General features: G+C 48.2%; 1 protein-coding gene across 5 annotated transcripts in view; it reads left to right on the top strand.

Annotated features, from left to right (window-relative positions):
- The window catches only part of VWA3A (von Willebrand factor A domain containing 3A), an 83,029-nt gene that overhangs the window by 65,297 nt on the left and 2,474 nt on the right, over positions 1–15,258 (top strand). For all 5 annotated transcript variants that reach the window (XM_017850267.1, XM_017850273.1, XM_017850281.1 and 2 more), the window contains 9 exons: positions 1,263–1,353; positions 2,687–2,797; positions 3,772–3,869; positions 5,267–5,404; positions 7,242–7,350; positions 9,175–9,319; positions 10,715–10,859; positions 11,588–11,739; positions 13,370–13,493. In XM_017850267.1, coding sequence (XP_017705756.1) covers positions 1,263–1,353; positions 2,687–2,797; positions 3,772–3,869; positions 5,267–5,404; positions 7,242–7,350; positions 9,175–9,319; positions 10,715–10,859; positions 11,588–11,739; positions 13,370–13,493 — 1,113 coding nt within the window. The remainder of the gene's footprint in view (positions 1–1,262; positions 1,354–2,686; positions 2,798–3,771; positions 3,870–5,266; positions 5,405–7,241; positions 7,351–9,174; positions 9,320–10,714; positions 10,860–11,587; positions 11,740–13,369; positions 13,494–15,258) is intronic.

Here is a 15,258-nt window from a genome sequence, read left to right on the forward strand (position 1 = left end):
CAAGACTTTGCAGGGGCCGATAGGAGCCTGAGGGTGGGCTGCACCTGCTAGGGGTTTATCCCCATTCACAGCCTGTCAATTCTGTCCTCCATAAAATACCCACCCACCTTGGCAGTCAGAAGGGCTCTAGAGGAAAGACCTCAGAGGCTCCTGTGCTTGTGAGCAGACTGGGAGGGACACCTGTGAGTCCCTCAGCATTGCATGACTCAGACCCTGTGAGTGCAGTCCATGTTCAGAATGTGGAAATCCATCCCAGACCGTAGGTAGCAGATTCCCAGTCAAAGGGCTGCCTTTCCAGGAGAGCCTGTGCAGCCAGGCTCTGCCCTTGTTCGGGGAACTCCACCAGGTTTCAGGAGCCAGCTCAGGCACTTCACCCCCTCCTCAGGGGCTGCCTCTTGAGCCTCCAGTGCTTCCTGAGTGTCTCCTGAAACCAGGCCAGGTGCTCCCCAGAGAGTGACTTTTTAATGACCGCCACACTCCGGTCGTGGCTGAGAATGAAGGAACTCTTCCCTTAAAACAGATGCCTAGGCCAGGCGCAGTGGCTAACACCTGTAATCCCAGCACTTTGGGAGGCTGAGGCAGGTGGATCATGAGGTCAAGAGATTGAGACCATCCTGGCTAACACGGTGAAATCCCCTCTCTACTAAAAATACAAAAATTAGCCAGGTGTGATGGTGGGCACCTGTAATCCCAGCTACTCGGGAGGCTGAGGCAGGGAGAATTGCTTGAACCTTGGAGGCAGAGCTTGCAGTGATCTGAGATCATGCTGCTGCACTCCAGCCTGAGTGACAGAGCCAGACTCCGTCTCAAAAAAGAAAACAAACAAACAAAAAACTGAGGTGCCTGATAAGGCAGAGAAGTTACCTAAATTTCTGTTGTCGTCCTGGAGGCCCAGACATCCCAGTCCATTAGGAAGAGGGGCAGGTAACTGATGAAGAAAGTTCTGGCAAACCCCCATAGCTCTCTCACTAGCAGCTGTCTCACTCTCATCTCACACACATACACATGCATACATACACATATGCACATGCACACACATGCATATACACTCATACACACATGTACACACCCATACTTTTTCACCTCAAAACCCAGAGTCCCCTCTGAATCTGCTGCAGGAGAGGGGCCAAACCTATCTGAGGAGTCCCCTCCCTTAGGCTCCTCCCTACAAGTTCCTCATGGACAGATTGAGGTCAGGGTAACTGGGGCCCTGCCTGCCATGGGGAACACTCCTCTGATGGGAAAGACCACCTGTTTTCTAGAGCATTAAAGATGACCCTGACAGAGAGAAGAGCCCCCCGCTGAAATCTCTGAAATGGCGTCCACTCAGTAGCAGAGATGGCATCTCACCAGGTAAGGCACGACCACAGTCAAGCAGGGTGGAGGGATGTCATGGTCACGGCTGAGGCATGGGTTAATAATGATAGTAACTAAAGCCAGGTGTGGAAGTTCGTGCCTGTAATCCCAGCATTTTTGGAGGCTGAGGTGGAAGGATCACTTGAGGTCAGGAGTTCAAGCCTTGACAACATAGCAAGACTCCATCTCTACCAAGAAAAAAAAAAGCCAGAGGTGGTGGTGCATGCCTGTAGTCCCCCAGCTACTCAGGAGGCTGAGGTGGGAGGATTGCTTGAGCCCAGAAGTTCGAGGCTGCAGTGAGCTATGATTGCACCACTGTGCTCTAACCTCAGTGACAGAGCAAGACCCTGGCTCTACCGTTTTTTTTTTTTTTTTTTGGAGACAGAGTCTTGGTCTGTCACCCAGGCTGGAGTGCAGTGGTGTGATCTCAGCTCACTGCAACCTCCACCTCCCAGGTTCAAGTAATTCTCGTGCCTCAGCCTCCTGAGTAGCTGGGACTACAGGTGGGTGCCACCATGCCTGGCTAATTTTTTGTGTTTTTAATAGGGACGGGGTTTCACCATGTTGCCCAGGCTGGTCTCCAAGTCCTGAGCTCAGGCAATTCATCCACCTCAGCCTCCCAAAGTGCTGAGATTACAGGGGTGAGCCACCACGCCTGGCCACATCTCTTAAAATAATAATCATAATAGCAATAATGATAGTAACTGAAACGATCAATGATCCTGAGTCTTGATCATGTGCCAGCCCATCTGCTAAGATTGTCCCATTTAGAGCCTATAATGATCAATCCTTTGCATCTGTACTCTATCAGCTTCCTATTGTACTGACAAAGGAACTGAGGCTCGGGGGGCTAAGGATCATGTGCCACTAGTGGTAACAGGCCTTCACAATCTTTATGAAAATATTCAGCTCATAGAACCTAAGACCATATATTTTATTTCTGATGTCAAAGGTATGGCTGAGTGGCTCAGAGCAGAGTTCTGGAGTCAGCAGGACCAGGTAGAATCATTGCCCTGCTTCTTATTGGTGGAGTTCCACTTACCTATTCTGTAAACTGGGGGACTGTGAGGATGAAGCGAGGCAGCATACTCAAAGCACTTAGCACAATGCCAGGGAAGGATCTGGACTCGGTAAATGGTAGCTATAGCTACTTCTGATCCAAGCAAAGCCAGAGACCTGGGGTGGGGACACGGGGTGCCTTGAAGTTATCCTGGAGCCCCATTTCCTGGGGTGAAGTATAGCTGAACTTGAGTGTCCCTAAGCCAGGCTGGACAGCTATATTGCAAGAATGCACACAGCTGCTCCAGCCAACAAGCCAAATGTTCTTCAGCTGCGGCCCAGCCGATGAAAGAAGGGATGATGGAACACAGGAGGAAGACCAAGTCAAGGGAAGCAGAGACATCTCTTTCGCTGTTCTACACAGAGAAAGGGAATAACGTGGGTAAGTTAGAGGCTATGCAGGTGTCTGGACAGCCCCCTGCCCCTGGGGGAGCTGTAAGGGCAGCAGGTACCGCGGGAAGGAACCCCTCCTGCTGTCCCAGGACCTGGGCACTGGTGCCTCTGCAGCAAGCCTGTCCTCAAACAACTCAGTTCTCCCAGCCTCGGGAAATGGACATGCAAAATTTTGACAACAACCAGGGAATGAGAAAAGTCAATATTGAAGATGAGACCTCCTGAGATCCTCGGGCACTCCGACTCTGTCGACTAGGTGCAGTTTCCTTAGCTCTAAGGCAGATGGGAAGGGATGGAGATGATTCCCCTAGGCCAGCCTGATTGACTGCTGTGAAATGGTGCAGATCCCAAGAACAATTCATTGCTAGGCGGGAGGTTCCCAAACAGCCTTTCCCCATCCACCCAACAGCCTCCCTTTATACCTCTCAGCAAATTGCACTAAGGACTTTTACAACTGACTTGATTGACAGAGAAATTGACGTGAAAAGGGAGCAGGGGAGGGAAGAGAGGTACACAGAGTGACCATCTTAGTTCATTTGTGCTTCTATAAAGGAATACCCAAGGCTAGGTAATTTATAAAGAAAACAGATTTATTTAGCTCAGGGTTCTGCTGGCTGGAAGTTTGGGCATCTGGTGAGAGCCTCAGGCTGCTTCCACTCATGGTGAAAGGCACTGGGGAGCTGGCATGTGCAGCGATCACATGGAGAGAGAGGAAGCAAGAGAACGGGGAGGTACCAGGCTTTTATTTAACAGCCAGCATTTGCAGCAAGCAATAGAGGGAGAACTCACTCGCTCCCCACCCTGTCACCAGGGAGGGCATTGATCTATTCATGAAGGAACCGTTCCCATGACCCAAACACCTCCCATCAAGCCCCATCCCCAACACTGGGGATCACATTTCATGAGGTTTGCAGGGGCTCAAACATCCAAACTATAGCAATGACCTTATTCTGCTTCTCCTAGGCTCGGTGTACAAGAAGTACCCTCAAGGAAGGGGCGTGAGAAGGATTAGCTCTTCTATTGACTTACCCAGAAAGGATACAGTTTGCTCAAGCCAAGAGGTATTAAGTCGCTTGTACCAGCACATGCCCATTAAGCAATAGAGTAATTCCTTCCACCAGCCATTACTTCTAGGAGTGGGGGGATAATCAGAAATGGGAACAGGCCGGGCACAGTGACTCACACCTGTAATCCCAGCACTTTGGGAGGCTGAGGAGGGTGGATCACTTGAGGTCAGGAGTTCGAGACCACTTGGTCAACATGGTGAAACCCCTTCTCTACTAAAAATTTAAAAATTAGCCAGGTGCAGTGGCATGCCCTGTAGTCCCAGCTACTTGGGAGGCTACAGCATGAGAATGGCTTGAAACCGGGAGGTGGAGGTTGCAGTGAGCCGAGATTGCATCACTGCACTCCAGCCTGGGTGACAGAGGAAGACTCTGTCTCAAAAAAAAAAAAGGACAAACCTGATAAGAACAATTCCTTACTATGGCAGATGGGATAAGGGTTAAATAGACCTAAATTCAAAATCTAGGTCTGCTACTTCCTGCCTGGGTGACCTTGGGCAGGTCACCTAGCTACACTCAATCTCACTGCCTTTGTAAAATAAGGACAATTGTGCCTGTCAAATAAGATTGATGTGAAGATTCATTAAAGTGAAATCAACGGAAATCCCCCATCTTGTGCCTAAGGGGATGGTCATCCCACAACTATTCAATAAAAGCCTGAGCTTGGGTCTGATTGTGTCGATGGCAGATGCCATCCCTGACAGATGTCCCTCGTTGTGACAAGGAGACTGAGATTATCCTAATTGGGTTAGAGTCTGAGTTTTTTTTGACCAATCGGGGCTTTCCACTCAAATGTTGTGGGTGGGATTGAAATGGATGTTGGGGAAGCAACAGCATCCACTAGACTAGGGTCTGGGAGGTGCTCAATAGATTTTGTTGTTCACCCCCAATATTTCTTTTTTTTATTTTTTTGAGACAGAGTTTCACTCTTGTTGCCCAGGCTGAAGTGAAGTAGCACTATCTTAGCTCACTGCAACCTCTGCCTCCTGGGTTCAAACGATTCTCATGCCTCAGCCTCCCAAGTAGCTGGGATTACAGGCGTGCACCACTATGCCCAGTTAATTTTTTGTATTTAGTAGAGATGGGGTTTCACCATATTGGTCAGGCTGTTCTCAAACTCCTGACCTCAGGTGATCCACCCCTGTCAGCCTCCCAAAGTGCTGGGATTACAGGCGTGAGCCACTGCGCTGAGCCTGCCCCCCATATTTCTTGTGCACTTCTCGCCCAAAGCCAGGGAAGGAATTTGCATGGGATGGATGCTCAGTGAGGACCTGGGAATCCCACATTTCAAACATCATACAGGTTTCAAACGTGAGGTTCTCATAGACTAATCAGATGATCATTCAGTTGAGTCTGAATTGCCTAAGATAATAGTTCTTTCCTTTATTCTAAAGTGGATGGCAAAATATGGGCTCAAAAAATTGAAGCTGGAGATTTCCAGATGCATGGGTCCCAGCTGCACTCATCAAAAGTCAGGACAGAGGTCAGCATCAGCCAAACACTGCAGCATCTTCCCCAGCGTTGAGATCCATGTAAGTCACGATTTTCATCACCATTTTTTTTCTCCCCCAACTCAGCTGCAAATGGCAGAGAGCAGTGTAGGGCACTGTGGCCTCTATTTCTGCTTGTGGGAACTGCCCTCCTCCCCAAAATGGGACTCCCCTCACCAAATAGGAGATGCAAAATCCTGTTGGAAGAAAAGCCAACTTCCCAGAGGGCCTAAGATCCCATTCCAGGGTTAGATGGGCTCATTGGAGTAAGAATTAGAAACAATTGCTGAGGCCAGGTGCGGTGACTCCTGCCTATAGTACCAAGTGCTTTGGGAGGCTGAGGTGGGAGGATTGCTTGAGCCCAAGAGTTTGAGACCAGCCTGGGCAACATAGCAAGACCCCATCTCTGGAAAAAAAATTAGATTAGCCAGGTGCAGCTGTGTACCTGTAGTCCCAGCTACTTGGGAGGCTGAGGCAGGAGGATTAGTTGAGTCATGGAATTCAAGGCTGCAGTGAGCTGTGATCACGCCACTGCACTCCAGCCTGGGTCATGGAGCAGGAGCCTGTCTCTTAAAACATAAAAAGGAAAAGATAAGAAAAAGTAGCAATTGCTGAGAAGATTAGACCATGGCTGAAGTGTTCACCCATAAGAATGCTGTACCCCAATACTGAGGACGGTTCTGTTATGGCAACAAATAGGGGTTGTGATAGAAAGTGAAGGGTTCTCTTCTCTATTTTCTAATTTTGGGGTGATTTTTTATTGCTTTGACACTAGAATAAGTAAATTTAGTACAGAATGAAAATCAGATCATTTCTCTCCTTGCCCTTTTATCCTACATTATCAAGATTAGGGGAAACTAAAAATAGCCACAAAATTCAAAATTATTCACTAGAGGAACATACGGTCGTTCTAGTATGCTGCCCCTCTCCACCCAAAGTCATTATTTAGTTCAAAATTTATGAACTTCTTACCCCACCATTAAGAGTTTTCTATTTTAAAATTTAGAGATCATTGACCGGGTGCAGTGGCTCACGCCTATAGTACTAACACTTCGGGAGGCTGAGGCGGGAGGATCACCTGAGGTCAGCAGTTCAAGGCCACCCTGGCCAACACAGTGAAACCCCATCTCTAGCGTAAATACAAAAATTAGCCAGTCATGGTGCCGTGTGCCTGTAGTCCCAGCTACTCAGGAGGCTGAGGCAGGAGAATCGCTTGAACCCGGGAGGCGGAGGCTGTAGTAAGCCGAGATCGCACCTGGGCAACAGAGTAAGACTCTGTCTCAAAAAAAAAAGTTAGAGATTATTATGATTTTTATTAATACAGCAACTGCATTTGCCAAAAACCAAAATCATCCTAATTCCCTACTCCTTTGTAGAACCATAAATCTACTAGTTTAATAAAAGAAAAAAGGCTTTAAACAAACAAACAAAAAACATATGCTTAACAGATGGTTGTTTTTTATGGGTTTTTGTTTGTTTGTTGAGACAGGATCTTGCTCTGTCATCCAGGCAGGAGTGCAGTGGTGCAATTGCAGCTCACTGCAGCCTCTACCTCCCTGGGCTCAGGCAACCCTCCCACCTCAGCCTCCCCTAAGCAGCTGGGACCACAGGCATATGCCACCACGCCTGCTATTTTTCTGTTTTTGGAAGAGATGAGGTCTCCCTATGTTGCCCAGGCTGGTCTTGATCTCCTGGGCTCAAGCAATCCTCCTGTCTCGGCCTCCCAAAGCACTGGGATTACAGGGATGAGCTACCATGCCCAGCCAACAAATGTTTTGAGAATTGTTAACCATGATGGAACAAACAATTTTAGGGGGTGATGGGGATATGAAGAAATGGCTGATGGGGTGGATACTTGCCTCCACTTGCCTTAACCCAGGGAGTGGTGAGACACATTCAGTGGACGCCTGGGGAGATGGAGGTGTACATCAGGCACTTGGAGAAGGTGTTAAGGCGCTATGTCCAGAGGCTGCAGTGGCTGCTGTCCGGTGAGCCTGTCCACTGCCCTGAAGGGTGGAGGAGCATGAGGGGATGTGGAAGGCTACCCCCAGGGACCCCAGTATCAGTCCTTCCAAAGCCAGGCCTTTGAGAACTGCAGATCAGAGGATTAGGCCAGGAACATCATCCAGATACAACATGACACTGGGAGGCTGGGCGTGGTGGCTCATGCCTGTAATCTCTGCACTTTGGGAAGCCGAGGCGGTTGGATCACCAGTCAGTAGTTTGAAACCAGCCTGGCCAACATGATGAAAATATAAAAATACCCTACTAAAAATACAAAAAATTAGCCAGGCATGGTGGCGGGCACCTGTAATCCCAGCTACTTGGGAGGCTGAGGCAGGAGAATTGCAGGGGTTGCAGTGAGCTGAGATCGTATCACTGCACTCCAGCCTGGGCAACAAGAGTGAAACTCTGTCCAAAATAAAAAATGACAGTGGGTTCAGAGGACAGGCAAGGGGCTGGATAACAGGGAGGTCGAACATGGGCCCAAGAGCTCCAGCGGGAGCTCACACACGTCACAGCCTGCTCTGCAAGGTCACCTGCCACACCTTGCCTTCCTACAAATGACAAGGGGCTGACTGTCAAAAGGTTTGCTTTAATATTGACTGGGCCCTAGCAAAACAACCCCTGGAGGTACAGATGGTAAGGGGAACTAATAGAGCAGAAACCCTCTGTTTATTTATTATTATTATTATTTTATTTTAGAAACATGGTCTTGCTCTGTCACCTAGTCTGGAGTCCAGTGGTGCAGTCATGGCTCACTGCGGCCTCGAACTGGGCACAAGCAATCCTCCCACCTCAGCCTTGCAAGCAGCTGAGACTACAGGCACGTGCCACCATGCCCAGCTTACTTTATTTATTTTTTTAAGATACAGAGTCTCGCTATGTTGCGCAGGCTGGCTCTGAACTCCTAGGCTCAAGCGATCCTCCTGCCTCGGCCTCCCAAAGTCCTGGGATTATAGGTGTAAGCCACTGCGGACCTCTTTTCAGAGAGCACCAAGTCCCCTCCTGGAGAGGCAAATGGACAGGGTTGGGCTGTGGATTAAGAGATGGTCTGAAGCATCAAACCCAAGAAGGTGGGCAGACAGCTGGAACTGCGCAGGAGGGGATTCAGGCTATGGGGCCTGGAGGGTTTCTAGGGCAATAGGAGGAGGGAGGAAGGGAGTCCTATATGGAGATCCTACAGGTGGCCTTGTATGTGCCACTCAGGGTCTATGTAAATTCATTAGGTCCAGTCCTCTGCAGTAGGACCTGGTATAGATGGTCCACGGACAGGGGCATCATGATGACTGCTGCTTCAGGTACAGTTGTCAGGTCAGAGGCTGAGCTGGGACAGAGAAGCCATGAGCCTCTCTCTACTCTCGGTTCACATTACCCCTGGGAATGGTGACTTAAAACCAGAGACCCAGCGATTTCTTTTGTAGTACAAGTCCCCCAGCTGACATACCAGTACATACCCAAACACTATCTAATACTTCAAAGCAATATCATGATACTATTGATACTATTGATACTTTAAGGATGAGGAAACTCAAGCCCAGGAGGTTTAACCGCTTGTACAACTCATCACAGACAAAGCCAGAGCTGAAATCTTGATCTCCTAAAGCCCAAACCACTGATCAGGTCTGCCCTTGGACAATCGCCCCCTCCCACAGCACCACAAAGGCCGTCTCCCAGTGGGGTGACATCCGATCAATGATCAGGCAGGCAACAGGTGTTGCAAGACTTTATAGTTGATAGATACAGCGCGGGAAACCACCCAGGAGGAGGGACCCCTCACCCCCGCCTCTGCCCCACCTGTCTCGGAGCAGGGAGCCGCCGACTGTTTGGCACCGTTTTGGAGAGCAAAGTATGCATTTTGCTGGACACGTCAGGGTCCATGGGCCCTTACCTGCAGCAGGTGAAGACAGAGCTGGTTTTGCTGATTTGGGAACAGCTGAGGAAGCGCTGTGACAGGTAAGAGGCGAAGGCTGATCAGGAAGATCAAAGGGGCAGTTCCCGGGGCTTCCCTGGTCAAGCACGCCGTCTCCTCTCAGCGTCAGCAGGCCTGGAGTTTTTGAGATGCTCTTCTGAGTAACACATTTGAGTAGGAAAGAGCACTGTATTCTGCTCTGCTGTGAAGGAAAGCAGTTTTTAGAGGCTGGGTATGGTGGCTTATACCTGTAATCCCGGCAATTTTGGGGGCCAAGGCAGGAGGATCACTTGAGCTCAGGAGTTCAAGACCAGCCTCAGCAACAAAGTGACACCCCATCTCTACAAACATTTAAAAATTAGCTGGGTATGGTGGTGTGCACCTGTAGCCCCAACTACTTGGGAGGCTGAGGAAGGAGGATCACTTGAGCCCAGGAGGTTGAGGCTGCAGTGAGCTATGATTGCACCAGTGCACTCCTGCATGGGCAACAGAGTAAGACGCTGTCTCAAAAAAAAAAAAAAAAAAGGAACGCAATTTCAGGCCTAGGGACAATTGCAGGCACAGCAAAGGAACCACTATGTGGCCTTGAAGTATGGCTTTCAGCTGAACTTGATTTTTTTTAATTCTTTATTTAATTTTAAAATTTTGTGAACTTGATTTTTGAGTGGAGGAAGTTGTTTATTTTCCCTATCCGGAAGGGTTGACCCTAAGGGGACCCCAGGGGACTCTCATCTTAGACTAGGCCTCTTTCTTGCCTTAATCAGAGTACACATTTCTTGAGTACTTCCTGTGCATCAGATGCTTTACACGCATCATTTCATCAACTCTCACAATGAGCCCGTGAGGCGTTGCTGTTATCAGCCCCATTTTCAGAAAAGAAGCCAGGACTTCAAGAGGTTAAGACACTTGCTGAAGATTGGGTAACCAGTCACTGGCTGAGCTAGGATTGTTTGGGTTTTTTGTTTGTTTGTTTGACACAGGGTCTTACTCTGTTGCCTAGACTGGAGTGCAGTGGTGTGATCATAGCGTCCTGGGCTCAAGTGATCTCACACCTCAGCCTCCCAAGTAGCTTGGACTATAGGCACACACCACCATGCCTGGCTAATTTTTTTTTTAATTTTTTTGTAGAGATGGGGGTCTCACTATGTTGCTGAGGCTGGTCTTGAACTCCTGGCCTCAAGCAATCCTCCCAGCTTGGCCTTCCAAAGTACTGGGATTACAGGCACAAGTCACTGTGTCTGGCTTGAGCTGGGATTTAAATCTATCTCTGTCTGCATCCAAATCGTCAGTATGTACCCTCTCATTCTCAAGAGGCCCCACGCCTTCTCCCTGAGAGGCCACGGGGCTCATTGTAGGGGTCTTCAGTCTAGACAGGCCTATTCTAACCAATCTCTTTCTCCCCTTCTCTGCCCCTCACCTCCTCTTTTCCTCCTTCCCAGTTTTAACCTGCTCAGCTTTGCAGAGAGCCTTCAGTTGTGGCAGGACACGCTGGTGGAGACCACAGATGCAGCGTGTCATGAGGCTATGCAATGGGTGACCCACCTGCAAGCTCAGGGCAGCACCTCCATCTTGCAAGCATTGCTGGCAAGTCCCACCACGGAGCCCGACCTTGATGCAAAACAAATACCATCATCCCCTGTGCTGACACTGCACGATGCTTTAGGATTTACAAAGGGCACTTTAGAATTGACAAAGCACTACATTTCATCTTCCCAACACCCCAGTGAGAAAAGAATTCTCAATGTTCTCACGTTATAGACGAAGACACAGGCTGGGTGCGGTGGCTCACACCTGTAATCCCAGCACTTTGGGAGGGCAAGGCAGGTGGATCACCTGAGGTCAGGAGTTCGAGACCATCCTGACCAACATGGTGACACCCCATCTCTACTAAATACAAGATTAGCTGGGCATGGTGGCACATGCCTGTAATCCCAACTACTTGGGAGGCTGAAGCAGGAGAATTGCTTGAACCCAGGAGGCAGAGGTTGCAGTGAGCCGAGAAACTCCATCTCAAAAAAATAAAAATTAAAGAAAAATAGATGAAGACACAGAGGCTCAGAGAGGTTAAGTGACTTGCTTGGGATTAACCAGCTAGGCAGCGAGCCATGCTCTTCCTCCTAAACCTCAGCAGCTTCCTTGGTCTGTCTGAGGCTGAAAGAGAATCTCTCAGTCTTTTTGAACAGGTCAGAGGCATCCAATCAGATGCATTTTGGCAGAGGCAGGCGGCAGCAGGCACCACCTTTAGGCATTTGGTTCTTGTCTTCCGGGTGAGCCTCTCCCCTGAGCCTGACAGCCGTCCTGTGTTCTTTCAGAAAGCCTTCAGTTTCCATGATCTGGAAGGACTGTACCTCCTGACCGACGGAAAGCCAGACACAAGCTGCAGCCTTGTCCTAAATGAAGTCCAAAGACTCAGGGAGAAAAGAGATGTGAAAGTGCACACCATTTCCTTGAACTGCTCAGACAGGTGCGCGATATGGAGCCACACATCTCAGCAGGGAGATCCAAGCTCCCCACCTAATCTACCTGCTCACTTAGACACCAATCTCTCCTGGGTCCTAATCCTGTAAATCAGAAATTAGAAGTGGCCGGGCATGCTGGCTCACGCCTGTAATCCCAGCACTTTGGGAGGTTGAGGCAGGTGGATCGCTTGAGGTCAGGAGTTCAAGACCAACCTGGCCAACATGGTGAAACCCTGTCTCTACTAAAAATATAAAAATTAGACAGGCGTGGTGGCATGCGCCTGTAATCCCAGCTACTCAGGAGACTGAGACATGAGAATCGCTTGATCCAGGGAGGCAGAGGTTGCAGTCAGCCGAGGTTGCTCCATGGCACTCTAGCCTGGGCAACAGAGTGAGACTGTCAAAAAAAAAAAAAGAAAGAAAGAAAGAAATTAGAAGAAGCATTGTTTTTCTAGAGCACCCAAGCAGGTGTCACACCACAGGGTGAAAATCCCTCTCTTTACTCAGACATTTCCCTCTGACTTCCTCCAGCCTGGAAACACATTTGCACGAGATTCACACAGTCATGTCACAGTCTCCCTCATACTCTTCCCCTGGGATCACATTTGTGAGTATTTAGGGGACATTTAGGGGAAAAGCTAGAAAGAAAAATATTAATGTAGCCTCGTCATGGTTATTTTTATAAACGATCACTATAGAACATGTGTTATGACTGGGCACCATGGCTCATGCCTATAATCCCTGTGCTTTGGGAGACTGAGGTGGGAGGATCACTTGAGGCCAGGAGTTCGAGACCAGCCTGGATATCATAGCAAGATTCTGTCTCTACAAAACAAAACAAAAATGTGAAAAAGAACACGTCAGATAAGACTCAGCTCCTTTAAAAATCAAAACTTTACTATTAGCAAAACAGACTACATAGGGACATATTTTATCTCTGGGTCTAAACCATAAGCCCCATAAGTGTAATATGTGTCCTTTACAGGCCTAACACATAGTAGGCACTGGATAAGTGTCCCATAAAGAAATGGGGGCTAGGCTGGGCACGATGGCTCACACCTGTAATCCCAGCACTTTGGGAGGCCAAGGCAGGCAGATCACCTGAAGTCAGGAGTTCGAAACCAGCCTGGCCAACATGGCAAAACCCCGTCTCTACTAAAAACATACAAAAATTAGCCTGGTGTGGTGGCCGGTGCCTGTAGTCCCAGCTACTCAGGAGGCTGAGGCAGGGGAATCGCTTGAACCCAGGAGGCAGAGGTTGCAGTGAGCCAAGATCATGCAAGATCACTCCAGCCTGGGTAATGGACTAAGACTCTGTCTCAAAAAAGAAAAGAAGAAATGCGGGCTGGAGTGTGTGGGCTGTGTGGTTTGAGGGGGTCCAGGCTAAATGGCGACACTCACACGGGGAACACAGGGACTCCTCTTCCCTCAAGCAGCAGCAGTTGCTATAGCCGTCCATAAATTGGTGGGGAAAGTGTCCTTTGGAGTTCTAATGGTGGTCACCATGGCACAAGCCACTGCCCATTGCCAGGCTGATTTCTCTTAAGCCCCACAGACTTAAGTTCCCCTGGGGAAGTCACACGAACTAGGCTGGTCAGTCAGCCTCCCCACCAGCCCTCTGTCCCTTCCTTCCAGAGCGGCGGTTGAGTTCCTGAGAAAGCTGGCTTCCTTCACTGGCGGACGCTATCACTGCCCTGTGGGTGAGGACACACTCTCCAAAATGTGCGGCCTGCTGACCAAAGGCTTCATCAATGAAAACGTAAGTTGCAGAGCCACTGAACATGAGGTCTGTTGAAACAGCTCAATAAAATATCAACAGGCATGGGGTTTTCCTTCTTGAACTCCTGGGCTCAAGTGAACCTCCCACCTTGGCCTCCCAAAGTGTTAGAATTATAGGCATGAGCCACCATGCCCGTCCTCGGTTTTCCTTCTGACTAAAAGGATCTCTGCTTTTCATTGAGACAAAATATTAACTAAAAAGGATTGGGTTTCCCTGCCACTGTCCTTTTAGGCTGACTCTCCTCAAGACTGGGAAAGAAGCAGGATTTGAGGGTGTTGTTATATTTCCTGATGATCAGACCAGTTTGCCTGTGTTGGAAATTTATGTGGCTTTATATAGATTACCTCTTTTAATATTATACCCATTTAACAGATGAACAGCAGGCCCAGCGAGGTTTAAGAATACACCTAAAGCTGGGCATGGTGGCGCACACCTGTAATCCCAGCACTTTGGGAGGCCGAGGTGGGTGGATCACTTGAGGTCAGGAGTTTGAGACCAGCCTGGCCAACATGGTGAAATGACATCTCTACTGAAAATACAAAAATTAGCCGGGCATGGTGGTGTGCACCTGTAATCCCAGTTACTCAAGAGGCTGAGGCAGAATTGTTTGAACCTGGGAGACAGAGTTTGCAGTGAGCCGAGACTGCGCCACTGCACTCCAGCCTGAGTGACAGAGCAAGACTCCGTCTCAAAACAAACAACAACAAAAAAAACTAAAGTCAGAGGAAGTGGTATAGCTAGAGCCCCCAAGACACCCACGATCTTAACCTTTGTGCTTTAATTCCTACATATTTGTGTCTTCTGGGGTTCAATTCATTGAAACACAGACATTCAAGTTATCTGTTAAGCAATAGATCTAGCAAAGTCATATGTTATCTATGAAGTAATAAATCTAGTAAAGTCATAGATTTCAATGATCTACTTCTGACTTAATAGGAAAATTCTGCACATATTTATACCTTTAAGGAATGCAGTGTTGCCAGTGATAACATTCCCAGGGCAAAAATTATCAAGTAAGACAACCAATCAGAATTCCAGATTTCTTTTCAGAGGTTAAAGGTTACTTTCACAGGACATGGCATAATTTTTTTTTTCTTTATTCTTTTTTTTTTTTTTTTTGAGACAGGGTCTCATTCCGTTGCCCAGGCTAAAGTGCAGTGGTGCAATCACAGCTCAGTACAGCCTCCACCTCCTGAACTCGGGCAATCTTTCCACCTCAGCCTCCGGAGTAGCTGGGATCACAGGTGCGCCACCACGCCCAGCTAATTTCTTTAATTTTTTGTAGAAACAGGATCTCACCATGTTGCCCAGGCTGATCTCAAACTCCTAGGATTAAGTAATCTTCCCACCTAAGCTTCCCAAAGTGTTGGCATTACAGGCGTGAACCATCAGGCTCGGCTGGCATAATCTTTGAAGTCTGGGTAGCCTTACATGACTCCTTTGTTCAACTAGCTCTTCTAGGGACAAGTATCATAAATAATACAGAGAACAGAACAAATTGGCAAAAGTAATGAATATTCACCCAAGTGTCCTTATTACATAGGAAAACAAGTGATGATATGTTTAAGGCTCTCAGCTTAATACCTTATCAAATCAGATTCTCTGAATTGTTTTTTCATGCAGACTGGGATTGCTGTGCTACTTAGGCAGAAGGGATGGTTTCCTCTCTTTCTTAGGGCTTATGAACTGTGAGACATGTAGTTTTTTTCTTTTTTTCTTTTCTTTTTTTTTTTTTTTTTTTTTT

Source organism: Rhinopithecus bieti, unplaced genomic scaffold, assembly GCF_001698545.2.
Source record: "Rhinopithecus bieti isolate Rb0 unplaced genomic scaffold, ASM169854v2 scaffold_1918, whole genome shotgun sequence".
Lineage (NCBI taxonomy): Eukaryota > Metazoa > Chordata > Mammalia > Primates > Cercopithecidae > Rhinopithecus > Rhinopithecus bieti.